The 15,322-nt window shown below is 39.4% G+C and overlaps 1 protein-coding gene across 10 annotated transcripts in view; it reads right to left on the bottom strand.

Annotated features, from left to right (window-relative positions):
• Positions 1–86: 86 nt before the first annotated feature.
• The window catches only part of LOC148343927 (PDZ and LIM domain protein 5-like), a 44,087-nt gene continuing 28,851 nt past the window's right edge, over positions 87–15,322 (bottom strand). For 7 of the 10 annotated variants that reach the window (XM_088291482.1, XM_088291498.1, XM_088291509.1 and 4 more), the window contains 7 exons: positions 14,701–14,740; positions 3,794–3,867; positions 2,729–2,924; positions 1,875–2,055; positions 859–979; positions 370–485; positions 87–279 (listed from right to left, as the gene is read on the bottom strand). In XM_088291482.1, coding sequence (XP_088147608.1) covers positions 190–279; positions 370–485; positions 859–979; positions 1,875–2,055; positions 2,729–2,924; positions 3,794–3,867; positions 14,701–14,740 — 818 coding nt within the window. In that variant the 3' untranslated portion in view covers positions 87–189. Of the gene's footprint in view, positions 280–369; positions 486–858; positions 980–1,874; positions 2,056–2,728; positions 2,925–3,793; positions 3,868–11,176; positions 13,259–14,700; positions 14,741–15,322 lie in introns of those variants that run through there. The other 3 variants (XM_088291491.1, XM_088291517.1, XM_088291557.1) reach the window with 2 other exon arrangements.

Here is a 15,322-nt window from a genome sequence, read left to right as displayed (position 1 = left end):
ATATATATATATATATATATATATAAATGAAATTGAAGAATACATAAAACAAATTGTCATATATAAATCGTGGTTGTGTTTTCAAAAACAAGTCCATATGTATTTTAACATATTATATGTGTAAATATGGGTTTGAAGACAACTATTAGAATGACAGAAAAAAAAGAATTCACCATTACAAAAAAAAAGTTAGATTTTTAGAGTTTGTGCATGTTTTTTGCAAAGAGGCTTGTCTTTCTTGGAGAAGAAAGCCTGACCCTCCAAAGTGGTGGAGCACACCTGTGGGTAAAAAAGAAAAAACACACCATATTGAGAGTCTGAAGTTGGGAATGTGAGAGATGAGGATGATGAACAGTCCGTTGTACTTACGGCGCACACAAAGCAATTGTCGTGCCACGTGTAGCCCAGCGCCTCCAGGAACTTGTCTCCTGCCTCGATGGGAAACTCACAGCCGTGGCAACCCGTGCCAAACAAACTGTAGAAGTCTGTGACACACAACACATGAATTGAATAGCAGTACAAGAGTGCAATGTAACGAAGGCCTATCGTTGGCCTAATAACATGATAGTCTCAAATCAATAAAAAATGCTTTGTTGAATATGCTTTCTAAAAACGTTGTTATAATAAGATGTGTTAAAAGGTGACATTTAAATGTGATACGCTTTAATACGGTATGACTCAGCTTAATTATTTGTTTTATTATTATTTTAGAGTGCAAAAACAGCTGAGACATTGCCCTGTTGGCTTTTTAGACATTGGACAAAATTTTGAAAAGTGGACTGACTGACAGAAGTCTACTGGTCTTAACGGCAGAAACGTAACATTGATCCGCAACGTTCCATCGTTTTGTCGTCTCACCTTGCTCGCAGTAAGGTTCTCCATCCTCCAAGTGGAAGGTGTTATTTCGGATGGGCTGCTGACAGGAAGCACACAGGAAGCAGTGGACGTGCCATGTCTGCTTTAGGGCATTGATCACTTCCTGTACAAAAGAACAGAGGTTAGCAACAAACATCTTAAAAACATGACCGATATAGATTGTTTGTTTGTTATTCCAGTTTCAATAAGGGGCCCCTGTTGTCCCCATCGGTGTACAACCCTGACCCTGAATTGATAACTGCACTTATAATTCAATGGAAGACTATTGTTATTATTTACTTAAGGTGACTTTCTTGGCATAGTGCACCCATTGAATCATATCGTCGCGCTTGTACTATTACGACTAACTTAACGATCACACTTTTTTTTTTCTCCTTCTAGGAGCTCATGACTCAGCTTAAAATAGACATTCCCCACCCAGAAAAGTGTGAGAACATCACCGGGATAGGGAATCAATGGAAAAGCTGGCGGGTCACACTAAATTGGGGAGGCTTAGGGGCAAGAGGGCGAGAAAACAGGTTAATAAGAAGCCCTAAGCTGCTTGAAGATGTGTGAGAAACGGAGGGTTTGAAAGGGGATTGGAGGCCCTCGAGAGGTTTGAGACACGTGACGGATGAACGTCAGTGAACTGCAGAACGCACATATCTTGGCTTCCTGGCATGTTGGGTTCAAAGTTCCACCTGGAGCCTTCAAAACCAAACTCTTTCAACACACAGAGAATCCTGACTATAACTGGTGGCACGTCGACATTGTTAGTATAAAAAGCATTCATATTCATAGTTGTTTTTATCCTTTGTTTTCATCGTTGTCACTCGTGGGGGTTGATTTTTATTTTGAATTGATTTCGGTATTTCTGTATGACCGCACGGAAGAGGGGAGGTCGTATGGTTGCTTAAGGATTGTAGTTTAGTTTACTTTATGACACAACACGTATTGAGACCTTTTTGTTTTCAACAAATCCTTCAAATAAGGTGTGCTGCAAAGTGTAACCCACTCACCCCCAATATCTTAGCCTGGCAGCGTCTACATGTCGGTGCGAAAAAATCTTCATAGCAGTGTTCGCAGTAAACGCGGCCTTGCTCTTCCACAAAGCCAATGTCAGCCAGTGACGCGTAGCAGTGAACGCAATTGAATTCTTCTTTATGCCAAGATTTGCCCAATGCTACCAAAAATGGTCCCCTGAAGCAAAAGCAAGGAAAAAATAGTAAAAGCATTGTAATCATATTCAGCAGCTCATGAGACACAAACAACGGAAGCCATATTGCAGTTCTTTCAAGCCCCGCCATATCACATATTTTCAGGAAAGGCAGTTCTGAGATCTACTTAAACAGAAAAGCGCAAAAACTGCAAGACGACGCAGAGAAGCTTCAGTAATAGTTGCTGTACTCATAGTGAAGAGCAAATGCTACTATGAATACTGTTCTGTCTGCTTGTGTTGCGGCTCCATTTGTTAAAGCAGCAGTTGATTAATATTTGTAATTACTACATCTATGCTTATTGACAATAACTCCTCTATGGCATTTCGCAGCACATGGTATGTTAGCATTAAGCGAGCAAACTTTAGCTCATTAGAACATTTTGTTGTTTAAATATACAATGTTCAATTCTGTTTTGTTATATGTGCCAGTTTCACTGTAACCAGTGATAAATAAAAACCATATTTGGAGAATTGTGCAAGCAACATATTCTACTTCTTTTCCAAAGTGATGTTACACAAAGAGAGTAGACGCTACAAATTTCTTTCCAAAGCATGTTTTAAAAAAGGGTAGTTCGGAAATGTATCCCCCCCATGATAAACAGCGGCCCACTGCGATTGGAAAATATAATAATAAATATGCAAATTTTCCCTTACCTGATGACCTTATTGCAGTGGCCACACATGGGCGTGCGAGTCCCGGCAGGGTAGTGTTCCGCCATTTGCACCAGTGAATCCTCATCTTTAGGGTGGGCCCTAGGCACGGGGCGGGCGGGGACAGGACACCTGGGTACGCTGCCATTGGACTTTACGCCAAAAGATGGTGTGATTAAACCACTCTGTGGACTGACACCTGCGCAGGATGAAAATGGATTCCTGCGTTTACAGTAAATAAATCCCATTTTTTTCCAAACTAACAAACGCATCGCACAAAATCCGTCAAGAATCATGACCAAAGTTGTACATTAATGAACCTACAATTGTTGTTTTCTGGAGCCAAGAAACACAGGATAATAGACGATTGAAAAAATTATTAATAATCTTTCCAACAAAATTGAGAATGTTATATCTTCACAGCACGCCCGTGACGCTTGTGAGAAAAAGCGGCTCAGATAATGGATGGATGGAAGTTCAACACGATCGCCTACCACCACCTAGTGGCCAAAAGTGGAATTACATCCCAAAATGCCAGTTACAGCTGGGCAAAAAAACAATTCTACAAAATAGCAAGAAAATCCGGGATGGGGGTGCTTTTACTGTACCTTTATTTCCATTATTTCCTAAGTGAAAAATAATGTGTGCATATAGTATAATGTGTGTGAACTGTGTGTCGGCGTGTGTATGCATGTGTGAGACTGTTTGCCTTCCGGTGCATGAGTTGTTAAATTTACCGGTACCCTCTTCATCTGCACACCCCAGCAGGTGTCTGCAAGACGAGCTTATTCACGTTGTCACAACTATGGATTTTCCACATCAGTTGTGGAAACGACACATTTTACACACACACACATGCAATAACACGCGCGCAAGCACACATAGCAACAACAAGACAACACTCTTTCAGTTCAAACACACACAGAAGACACACTTGGCTAAAAATGTACAATGGCCTATGGAGCCCTAGTGGATGGACACAGTCATAGGAAGTAATCGAGGTTTACTACTCAAAAATATACTAACACAAACACACGCACACACACACGCACACACACAGTGTATTACCTTGAGCTGTTGCTGGTGATTTGATCATGGTCTTGACAGTAGCGGACTCGTGGCTGCTGGGCTCAGGCTCTTCACTGTGTAAAGCAAAGTAACTCATTCACATATCATTTTACAAGAAATCAGTATATAATATATATAATATTATTAATATATAAAACATTCCAATTTGAAACAGAACAAAATATCCATTATAAAATGTGTGTACCTGATGTAGCGGTTTTTGGAGTATCAAGTCAAGCCAGAAGAAAAGAAGGCAATTTAATTTTTTTTTTTTTAATTTAACGACATAACTTGGAAAAAAATAACTCCCACTTGAAATGATAAGTGGTTGGGAACTCTTCTTTACAGGATTAAAATATTTTCTACGTTACTTTCCTCTTCGCCTAATATAGGGTAGCAGTATTCTATTAAAAACATTTGCACATTTATTCAGAATCATCTGTGTGAGGAATGTGTCACATTTTCATGTTGGCACTCTCTTGGGTGCCCTTAGTGGAATACAAGCAAGACAGAGTCCAGACCACCTACCCGCTGCCAGAGCAGAGACAAATATGGTCCTGCCCAAAACAACACAGCACGCCACTGCACACAGTCAGCTTCCTACTTGGAATGGTCACGCTTTCACTGCACAGCCGACAGCCTTGTGATACTCGCCCGTAATAACTAAACGCACATTTTCTGAACCCGAGCCAGGATATCGAGTGGAAGGAGTCAAGCGAGAGTGCTGACAAGCATCTGGTCCAGATGTGGTGCAGACAGATGCCAGACTACGAGTGCTAACGACACTGCACCCATGATCGTTCCATCGCATGCGCTTAAATCCATTTGGTTGGCATTATTATTGTGGTACAGTATGTGCTGTATGGTACAGGTTGCGGTTGGGGACTCGAGTCACCAATTTTAGGACTTGCAACATGCTATGCTGTAACTTGTGACTCAACTTGACAACTTGACTGACTCTAGCTACAGACCACATTGTTTGCTTTTGAAAATATGAGTTTTCAATAGAGTGGGCCTTTGATTTTGAAAGAAGTTCATTTGTTGGGTTCCGGAACCGGGTTGGGTGCCGATAATTTTTATGAATAAGGCCGGAGGCTCGATGCCGAATGGGTACCGAGATAGTGACCGGAAGGCGGGGGACTGAGCGGCAAAAAATGGTCAAGTGCCCATATCTGGTTGTTTGTAAACACTGATGCAAACATTTCATCTAAATAGAGTACGTTTGAAGTTTTTGTTTGCTCATTTTTACAGGTGGGAATTAATTTTTTGCGTTCCTCCAATATATGTTGTGACTGAGCAAGATTGGACGACTTGCCTTTCGACGAGCATAAACCAAGTAATGACTTGACTTGGTTGACCCCCCCCCCCCCCCCAACAGTAATTTGGGTCTTGCTTGAAGCTTGAAGGTGCAGAGTTGCGATTGACTTGGTACTTGCATATATGACTGAGCCCCACCTCTAAGTGCAGATAAACAAAGCCTGGAGCCCGATCATCCCTACGGTCACTTTGCCACGCCGTTCATAAAGCCACCATGAAAGCAAGCCAACAAGGCTGCAGGGTAAAATAACATTAATTCAAATGACGCTATACATGTGATGTCATAGGACACATAACATAAAAGGTTAAAACTATTTCAACGTTAAAGGACTTACTGTGCTTGAAGAGGTCAAATGGCCGCGCAATATAAATCGTTGCGTGGTTACTGCGACTTTGACTTTTTGGATAAATAGTAATAATGTGTGTGTTTTTTGGCAACACAGTGAACACCTCCCTAGCCCCCACATCGCGCTTCATCCTTTGTGTTTTTCTTTTATGTTTTTTACAGTGTAGACCAGACATTGGCAAACGCCAAGTTTTGAATCTGGCCTGCCGAACTTGCCCAACTTAAAAAAGAAACTAAAAAAATAAATAGATAAAAAATTCAATAATTTTATGTTGTTTCTGCAATGCCCGCATTTGCCCATTAGATGGCACACAATTGGTGACCTGGAAAGCCACAACCACCGTCACGCACACTTTCTGCACGCAAGAAATGCCGATCGTCTTGTCTAGCGTTGACGGAATTCACTCACGCATGCCATCACACACCCCAAAAAGAAATTTCCGAGCCTGGAAGTAACCGAGATTTGTTCGCCGCTATGTCGCCTCTCATTTCCACGCACTTTGGTTGAGCATGTAGGGGACAACCTTTCGTTGCGCCACCGGCCACGTGGTCACCGAGTCCATCTTCCCCGAAGTCATGCAGGAAGGTACGCTGCTTTGCCATAGTTACAGTATTCGTACATCCAATTTTAGTCACCACATTCATAACTTCATACGGGTGGAATAGTAAAAGCTTGGGGCCAAAAGCGATCTTCACGTGCCGAGGACATTCAAATAAGGAATTTGATCCCAAGTATTCTCTTTGTTCTCGTTCACGTCCTCCACTAATAAAGAAAGCCTCTGGAAGAGTAACAGGTAGTGTGCACGCTCACAAGGGGCAGCTGAGAAACTTGGGTGGGCTAAAAACATCCCCCAACTGCGAACACACGTGGATCACAGTCAAATGGTGGAGTTGAGGCCACTGCCAAGTTGGGTTCTTGCCCCGGGCCCGACTCTCATCGAGCCTGGCTGTCCTCACATGAGACACATGTTATGGCAACCGCTGCCATGGAGGCACTGTGTGAGGTGACAGAGTTTTAAAGTGGATATATTATGGAAAAGTGACTTTTTGGCTACATATTGTGTCTGTGAGTGTGCCATTCTGGACTCCCACCCAACTATTATGTAAGATTTGCAAAAGAACCACTCCTTACTGAGTTTCTCCATGCATAACTTGATCAGCTAAGATGGGTGAAGATTCAGAGCCACTTTCAAGTAATGGACGTCTTGCTAAACTCTGCAGTACTGCTTCTGTCGGCCAAAACTCACGCCCAGACACTCACATGCAGGCTAAACAGGCAACCACATTCCAGCTTCTGACTCACCAGGCCACGCCCTTCAAAGGCACACATCCAACATAGTACTGCAGCATGTACAACTAATGAAAGAATGTAAGCGGTCACTTATGTAGTAACATTCAGGGTTGTAGCCATAAATATTTGGATTCATTTCTGTTTATTAAGGTCGAAATACAAATGTAAAATTCATTGATTTTAAAGGAGGCTCAGTGAAATCACAAACAGTGATGTATGTAAACAGGACTTTGTATCGATTGCTGTTAATCTGCCTAGAGACAGACCAGACTTAATTCAATTTACAGGGACTGTCAGGCGACGGGACTTGATCTGTTTTTTTTTGCTGTCGTCATGTTACGCCACTTGCGTGGCATAAAGACAAGTCATAGCAGCATTTCATTCGGTTTTTCTAGTGCGACTCATGCAACGTCATTGTTGCAAACGTAGAGTAGCTACATATCGGATTCCTCTTTCTGTTCATTAACTAAATTATAGATATTTTTGTCATTGGAAAATTCACAAACGGACGAGTAAGTGACACAACTTGGAATCTGAGCAAAATGTCACTGAAAATTGCGCAAGGCTTCAGAGATCGAATTTGGCCCCCCCAAAAAAATTGTCACATTGTAAATCAAATGTCAGAATATGTGACATGCGAACATTGTGTTTTGTGTCACTACAATATGGACAGTATTTTCAAGACAATTGCAGTTTGTATTTTGTTCAAAACATTTGCAATGTGTTTAAAAAAGTATGTGATGAATAAGTGTAAGTATGTTTTAATAAGTTTAAATGTGTTTAAAGCGAGCGGGAGGGGTTGGTTTTAAAATCATTTTTTTTAAATGGTCTCCGTTGAACTCAACTCATCTAGTTTAGATGGGTGTTTAAACACCACTACCTTTGCGTTATTTTTTTCTTTTGTCCTGTTTTTTTTTTTGCTAAATGCTCGTAAATAAATAACACGACGTTTTGCGTTTTTTTTTTTATTGTTTTTTGTTTTGCTTTTTAAACATTCTCTGTTCCTGCGGTAATGTTAAATGAGGGCCAGCATCACTCATCGCCCTGCCATGCTAACATCATTTGTCCGGTTAACCGGATTCATACGTCAGCCACGCTGATTATACGCGCAAAAACACGTGAGGCTCACCCGGCCCCACGTCCATTAGCAACAATCATGCCGCAGGTCGTTAATATTCTCCACCGTCTCCACCAATTACGAGGGAGCTTTATCCTATTATGCTCGACTGATTGGTTGATTAACTGTTTATGTTCATTAGCAACCCATCTGGGCATACTGTAGCATAAGCTTATTCACCGAAGCCACAGTACAACAAGAGACGAGAGGAAGGAGGGAGGGTGTGATTTTATCAGCTCTGTTTTGTCAGTATAATGCTATCACCATGATATGATCTTCTGTATTCAATTAGTTGTATAACTCCAATGGAAATGTATCTTTACTTTTACCTTTTTACTACAAAATCAAGTAAACAATCTCTCACTCTCTAATATATATATGTATATATATATATATATATATATATATATATATATATATATATATATATATACATAGATATATATATATGGATTTTGTCCAGTCTGTTCTCCGTTCTCCATTCGGTCCATGGCTCACCTGTTTACTGAAACTGAGCCATGATTGGTCGTTCACCGAGCACTGAGCAACTGTGATGTCATTTTCAGTCGACAACAGTGACAAAATGCCCCCCTCCCTGAGATGGCTAATAACAGGTGAATTTTGCTGCTTCACTCATATTAACATTAATAAAAATGCCATGTTACGACCAGTAGTGCTGCATAAAACATTTTAGTGTAAATACATTTTGGGTGTTGACCTCCACTTTGAAGTTCTCTTGTTATGATTTTTTATTTTTATTTCGTCGTTCTAAAAAATGTAACAAAACAATGTAGTGTTTTTGGGGAGTGCTGGAACACACAATTTCATTTCAATACAAGTAAATTGAGTCACAAGTTTGGTGGTAGTTACCCCTGTGCAGTAAATACCCGAAATTTTAATACAGACAATATGTTACAGTCCTATTTTAAGTATGGCTAGAAATCGCTGCCTCATTCATCTCAAGGCTTTGGCTGTCAGCATGGTTTCAGACCAGCAAATGTGTTCCCATTAACTTGGCACCAGAAGACAGTCCATATGTCCCAAGAGACAACTTTTAACACACTGCGGTTGGCGTGAAAGGAGCTTTTGGCAGCATCTCACAGAGATCACTCACTGGCTCCTTGACACAACCGTACGCCGCTAAAGAATGAAGCGTGTGCGCATATGACCACTGCCTTGTCTACATACTGTACTGTAAATCTGAAGGAGTGAGGGTTGAACGTGATCCAAAAACTACGAGCGCATTAAATGATAGACCATCTGCTGTGCGCCCAAGTGAGCGTCAGTAATGTTAATGGGCCATTTGTTGGCTGCTCAAACAAAAGCCAAACGTTTTATGAGAGGCACTACGCCTACGTCATTGTTGGACGCTCACAGGATGAGAGCAGTCGTGGGCCAACTACATTTGGTGGACAATTTCGTGACATTTTGTTTAGTGGCTAAAAATGCAGGACAATACTCCATGAAGACATCTTACGTAGTGGTCGTCCTCATGTGATGGACTGGCCAAGCAGGTCTTCAGACCCAAACCCTATTGAGCAACGATCAATCCCAAGATGGGAAAGGAAGGACATGGTGTCGCACTTTCATCAGATGTCACCCTGATGTCATCATGGAGAGGTGGAAGAGGATTCCAGTGGCAACTCGTCAACCTCTGGAGGGTGTGGGAAAATAATGCGAGCGACAAACCAATTTGGAGATTTTCACTAATGAATGTTTCACTTTGGTTGCCAGCATTAAAGATCATTCATGGTTGTGTGTTGAGTAATTTTTAAGGTGCAGGTAATTTTACACTCACTACTTTACTTTATAGCAAAGTGTCCTTTCCTAAGTTTTATAATGAAAATATATATATTTTTTAAAATGTGAGGGGTTTCCTCATTTTTGTCAATTATAGAATTAATAAGAGTTTTCAATAAACCTAACATATCATTTTATTATTTTTCAACTTGTTGTATTCCAGAGAAAACACGAACTCCAAACAAGAATGGAGATTTGAACCCAGGACCTTTCAATCGTGAGGCAGACATACTAACCACAACCGTGTTGGTCAAACTTAAGTGACATCATCAACTATCAACAGCTGGACAACTGCCTCTCGTATACTGCAGTTCATCGATAATAAATAGCCAAAAGTTGCACTCATTTGGAAGTCTGTTCACAAGTTGAGAAAATGTAGGAACGGCAGCAGCTACGGGTCCGATGGTTGACGTAAAAAATTAATAAATAAATTAAAAAAACGTGCCACACTAAAATGCATTTGTGTTACAGCTGAGAGGCCATGTGTTACTGCTGTCTCTGGTGATTGTGATCACCACCGGAAACTGCTTTCACAGCTTAGGTGGTGGGGGGCTTTTAATTCCTTCTAGTAGGTGCTTCTCTCTAGTGGTACTAAAGAGGAACTGCCAGAATGCAATTAAATTTTATATTAATACATTTTCCCACGCGAGGTCAGGGATGGGCAACTTGCTGCCCCTGACCGTACTCACAGTGGCCCAAATAAATAAATAAAATTTCAACCACCCCACCCCAAATTCAAAAACGCTGATAAACATCAACTATTCGTTATCCACTGAAAACACATATATAGTTCCTGCACATACACGCTAATAGTATCGAGGATAGACTGCTTCTGAATTGTTTGGAATCAGTTTTTCATTGTTTCGTTGCATAATCAATTACGTAATGTAGTTATTATTAGGAAGTAATGTCGGGTCATCTGCATGCGGGTTAAAGCGATGCGTAGCAAATCCGGTACGTTCCCATTTTCGAGGGGGATTGTTTTTCCTCACTTTGTCTTCATCTCCCCAAACAAGTTAAAAGGGGAGGGGGAAGACAAAGATAAAGACTTATTCAGGGGAAGTAATGGGATTGGGCCTTAATGTTGGTTTCTTGCTCAGTTATTTTGTTGTTTGCTTTAAGCCTTTGTTCTTGGCGTTGGACAGTGGATCTTTTGTAAATGCATTTAAAAAAAAGTCTTGTCAAATATGCAATATATAAAGAGCACATATTTTGTATGTATGCATGCATTTTGTCATACATCTGGTAAGGAAGTCTGTTGTCCTATGTGGCCTCCCTAGCAGCCCTGGTTAATAATTGTGCCCCCCCCCCCTTTATGTCGTCTATCCCGCGCTACTGAGCTGGATGAATAAAAAATATTTACATTATCTTATATGGGTGCTGAATGAGTAGAGAAGTAATGTCAACATGAGAAAAAAAAAAGACAGAAGACAGAACATGAACAAGTTGTATATGTAGCAACTTTATTAGCGCTAAGATAGAATCAGACCTTTTTTGACACCACTTCAAATTTGAAAAGACGACACCAGAAAAGTCAAGTAAATATAAACAGGAGGAATATATTTTACATAGCGAGGGCGATTTTTAATTGGGTTTGTATGAGGAGAACATTCATACAGTCACAAAGCTTTATCGTCTAGCCTAAAACAACCCCAACATTTTTACTTCCATTGACATCTTTTTTCGACCACTCAAAGTGTCCTTATGCACCATTTTGAACTTCCACATCCAAGTACATGCACTTATATACACATTCTTAAAGACTACCTTAAATTGATGGATTAAAGCAACAGTTAAACTACATTGAGATGTAATTACTATGTGGACAAAAGTGCCAACATACAAATGAGCTTTATTAATATTATTATGATTATTATTATGATTATTATTATTATTGTTATTATTATTATTATTATTATTATAATTATTATAATTATTATTATTATAGATCAACTTGCAAGTCAACCAGCGTCATTGTGGTCCGCATTGGAGGTCCCACTGTATTGGGATCATTTCAATTTTTTTTTCTCTCCTTGTAGTTGTAGCAGCCTGGTGTTCCAATACTTTTGTCCATCTGTTAAATCAACTAAAATCCCCTCAACTGAGGAAAAAAAAACACTGTTTGCATCTCTATATTGTTGAAAACATGCCGATATAGCAGTGTGGGTTATAATGTATGCTCACACACACACACACACACACGTGTGTGTATATATATATATATATATATATATATATATATACATATATATATTTATATATATGTGTGTGTGTACTAGGGGTTGACCAAAAAAAGCTTTTTTTTAGTCAACTACAATGTGATGGCTTTTTTTCAGCACAGTAAAGCTTTTTTTTTTTTTTTAAGCTACCGACCATTTTCCCGAAAGATACATCTTGACACATCGGCATAAAAACAAATTTTGGGGAAAAATTATTCAAATTAAACTCACCCTTAGACTATGCAACTGTAGTTGCAGAAACCGTGTCTTGTGTCTCAATTTTGGTCAAATATTTCCACGTGCTTCTTTAGCATCCATGTGACCGTAAAGTATACTGACGTCAGTATCGTGACGCACAAATGTCAAGAAGTTTATGTTTGTTGTATCACATTACCTCTATGATGAATATAGTTATTGTTAGCACACAGTCGTTGTCTGAGTATTGTTAGACTACAAGATGTCGTTTCAATCCGTTCCTCACGGCCAGTCGTGGGATATCACTGGTATGAATCGTTTAAGTCTAGCGATGATTGAAATGGCCAAAGCTAGCGAGGCTAACTGCTCTTCTCATCCACAACTAGCTTATTTGGACCCACACAGATGGATGAAAACTGTGTGGCTTTGTTGTTTGTACACCTCACTGCTCCACAAGGCGTTACCATGCTGCAACGGCAGCAAACCGGCAAATAAAACGTCCTCTGCAAATTGGCCAATTGGAAGACGAGGCGCGGTAAATATATGAGGACATTGTAAAACAGAATTTGTATTTTTTCTGGGGAAAGTTTCTAATATAAATTACTGAGATTTATGGCGACAATGTTAATTACCGCAACAAAACAAGCAAGTACATTTAAATTAAATCTTGAAGTTGGAGTTCAATATAAGTGACGACCGTTCTGTTATTTCTTTGTTGTGAAATGCAGGAAAGAAATTCTTCACGCAGCAAAACTCGAAACATTTATTTGAATTCTTCCATTTAAAACGTCGTCGACATTTGTTGCCTTGAAATTGTGAATTCAACCAACATTTTTTTTTTTTTACAGTGTAGCGGTTAATCGACTTATTAGCAGAAGTTAAGTTGACTCGGAGTAGTTAAGTCGACTAATTGACTAGTCGAGCAAATAGTTCAACCCCTAGTATGTCCTACAGCTCTCATTCCACTTGTCTGCACTACAACTTTCTACTGTGCCATCAAGCCGCTAAAGCAGTCAATCACACTCGCACACACATACTCACACATACAGTATATCCATATATATACGTATATACACAGGTCTACTGGACATTGAGGGTGCGAGCGGACACGCCGTGGTGCCAGTCCCTCAGCTCGCCGTACTTTGGGCCGATCACCAACCGCGTGGTGGTCTTGTTCACTCTGCCATATCCGGGACAGAAGAGAACAAGGGTTCAGGATAACGAGTTCTGGGGAGATGACAACGGAAACTCGGCACAGCACAAGAGGGGCTCGGACGGGTTGTGTTAATAGAGTAAGCAACACTCGTTAATCGGGACATATTGTGGAAAAGTGACTTTTTAATGTCTTGTATACCATGCAGTGGGGCCTCCAATAAATATATTTCTCCAGTTACGAGCTATCGCTTGGTCATTTCCTTTGCATTGTGCTGAGAGCCATATTTGAGAATAAGCAAGTATGTATTTATTTTATTTTACTGTGTTTCAGGATCTTTTTATACATTAAACTAGGTTAGGAAATAACTCGAGCCTGACCGATTAAATGGCCATCCGATGTAATCAGACGAGACATGCTCATTTAAAATGGGCACAAAAGACAGCCGATTTTTTCACATTATCCTTTTTCGTTTTTACACATTTATAGATTACAAAAAAAGACAAAGCTTATGACATTCAAACATTCACCTCTCACAGATTTTTTTGCAAAAAAGAAAAATTGCAAAAAAAAAAACTTTTTTTTTCTCTATTGAAAAGTACAAAGTATTGGAAAACAGTCAAAACTTCTGCCTCTAATTCATATCTTAAGTGTTGTAAACGTTAAGGGACCCCAAAAAGTTAATTTATTCACTATGCATTTTTTTTTAATTATTCGGTCGATCAAATTAGTTGTGGAATTTTACTCTGTCAAATATCAGAAATGGCATTGGCCTAAAATAATATGATATCATTCAGGCTCAAGACCGGACTGGCACACCTCAGAGCCACTTTCAAGCAACCACAAAACGTTTGTTGTCTTTATGGGCTGCCGAATACCCAATTGCCATATCTTGATCTAGTTCTATATGAGGCAGCACCAACAGAGGATTATTTGCAGACCCTTAAATTACATTCGTATTCATGTTTTTAACTTGCAAAAAAATGCATGCTATGTCTTCTTTAATATTCAACAATGCGTCCCTGCATACAAAAGGCAACCCAAACACATGCAGGACAACACTGCAGCCCGCCAACAAAATCCCAGGTTAAGACGCCATGCAGCTCACAACAAAGCTTTCAACTCCGACAAATGCAACAATCTGATTGGCAGGCATCCACGACAGAACACGCCAAGTCTCTATTTGTAACGCAAGACTATTCCATGCCAACCTCTAGAATACAAGATTAAAAATTGATATGATATGAATGAAGTGTCAGTATTGACGATGTGATTCTAGTGCAAGCTTGGTTGTTGCACTTTCCACTATATTTGTCTTCATTTATTATATATCAACCATTATACTGTATCTTTTCAAAAAAATACCATACAATTTCGTGGTGTAGGTATAATATTTAGTAGATGTGTGACAATAACAAGCACCGGCTTTCGCAGTCAGTTGTCAGTAATGTTCAAATGCAAGCACTTACTTTGTCTTCTTGGCTGTGTCTGACTCTTCTTCTTGTGCTACTAAAGGAAGGAGAAAATTGCATTACTAAGATGTTAATGATTATTATTATTAGTAGTAGTAGTAATAGTGGTGAGGGCGTAGGTGATAGTAGCATTAATATTTATTCATTTAATTTTGTTTATTAATTTTCCCCATTAATTTATGAACGGTTGTTTAATGAAAGTCTTCGATATTAAATTAAATCTATATTATTTCTTTTATATGTAATTATTAAAAAAATAATAGGGATAATAATGATTACATTGTTATCATTCAACGTTTTAATGAATAATGAATTCATATGAATATATGTTGTTGAATAACATTGATCACATTCAATTCCTATTTTGTTTTCTTTATCATGGTTTCCAAATGGTACAGTAAGTAGCAGCAGTGGTAGTACTAATAAATTGAATTTACAGAATTTTATTTCATCAAGTTGTTGCATGAAATAAAAACGCCTGGACCGAGATCCTTTTTTTTTACAAATACATCTACTTAAAAGGGAAGTAAACCCCAAAACAATTCTTTGTAATAAAATGTTCTTTGAGCCTTCACTAGTCTATTCGTGGCATTCTGATGAATATTGCGTTTTTGGAACA

The sequence above is a fragment of the Idiotropiscis lumnitzeri genome, chromosome 1, assembly GCF_059441095.1.
Source record: "Idiotropiscis lumnitzeri isolate Australia: NSW breed Sydney's pygmy pipehorse chromosome 1, RoL_Ilum_1.0, whole genome shotgun sequence".
In the NCBI taxonomy this organism is placed as follows: domain Eukaryota; kingdom Metazoa; phylum Chordata; class Actinopteri; order Syngnathiformes; family Syngnathidae; genus Idiotropiscis; species Idiotropiscis lumnitzeri.
Note: the sequence above shows the minus strand (reverse complement) of the source record. Positions and strands in the feature narration are given on the sequence as shown.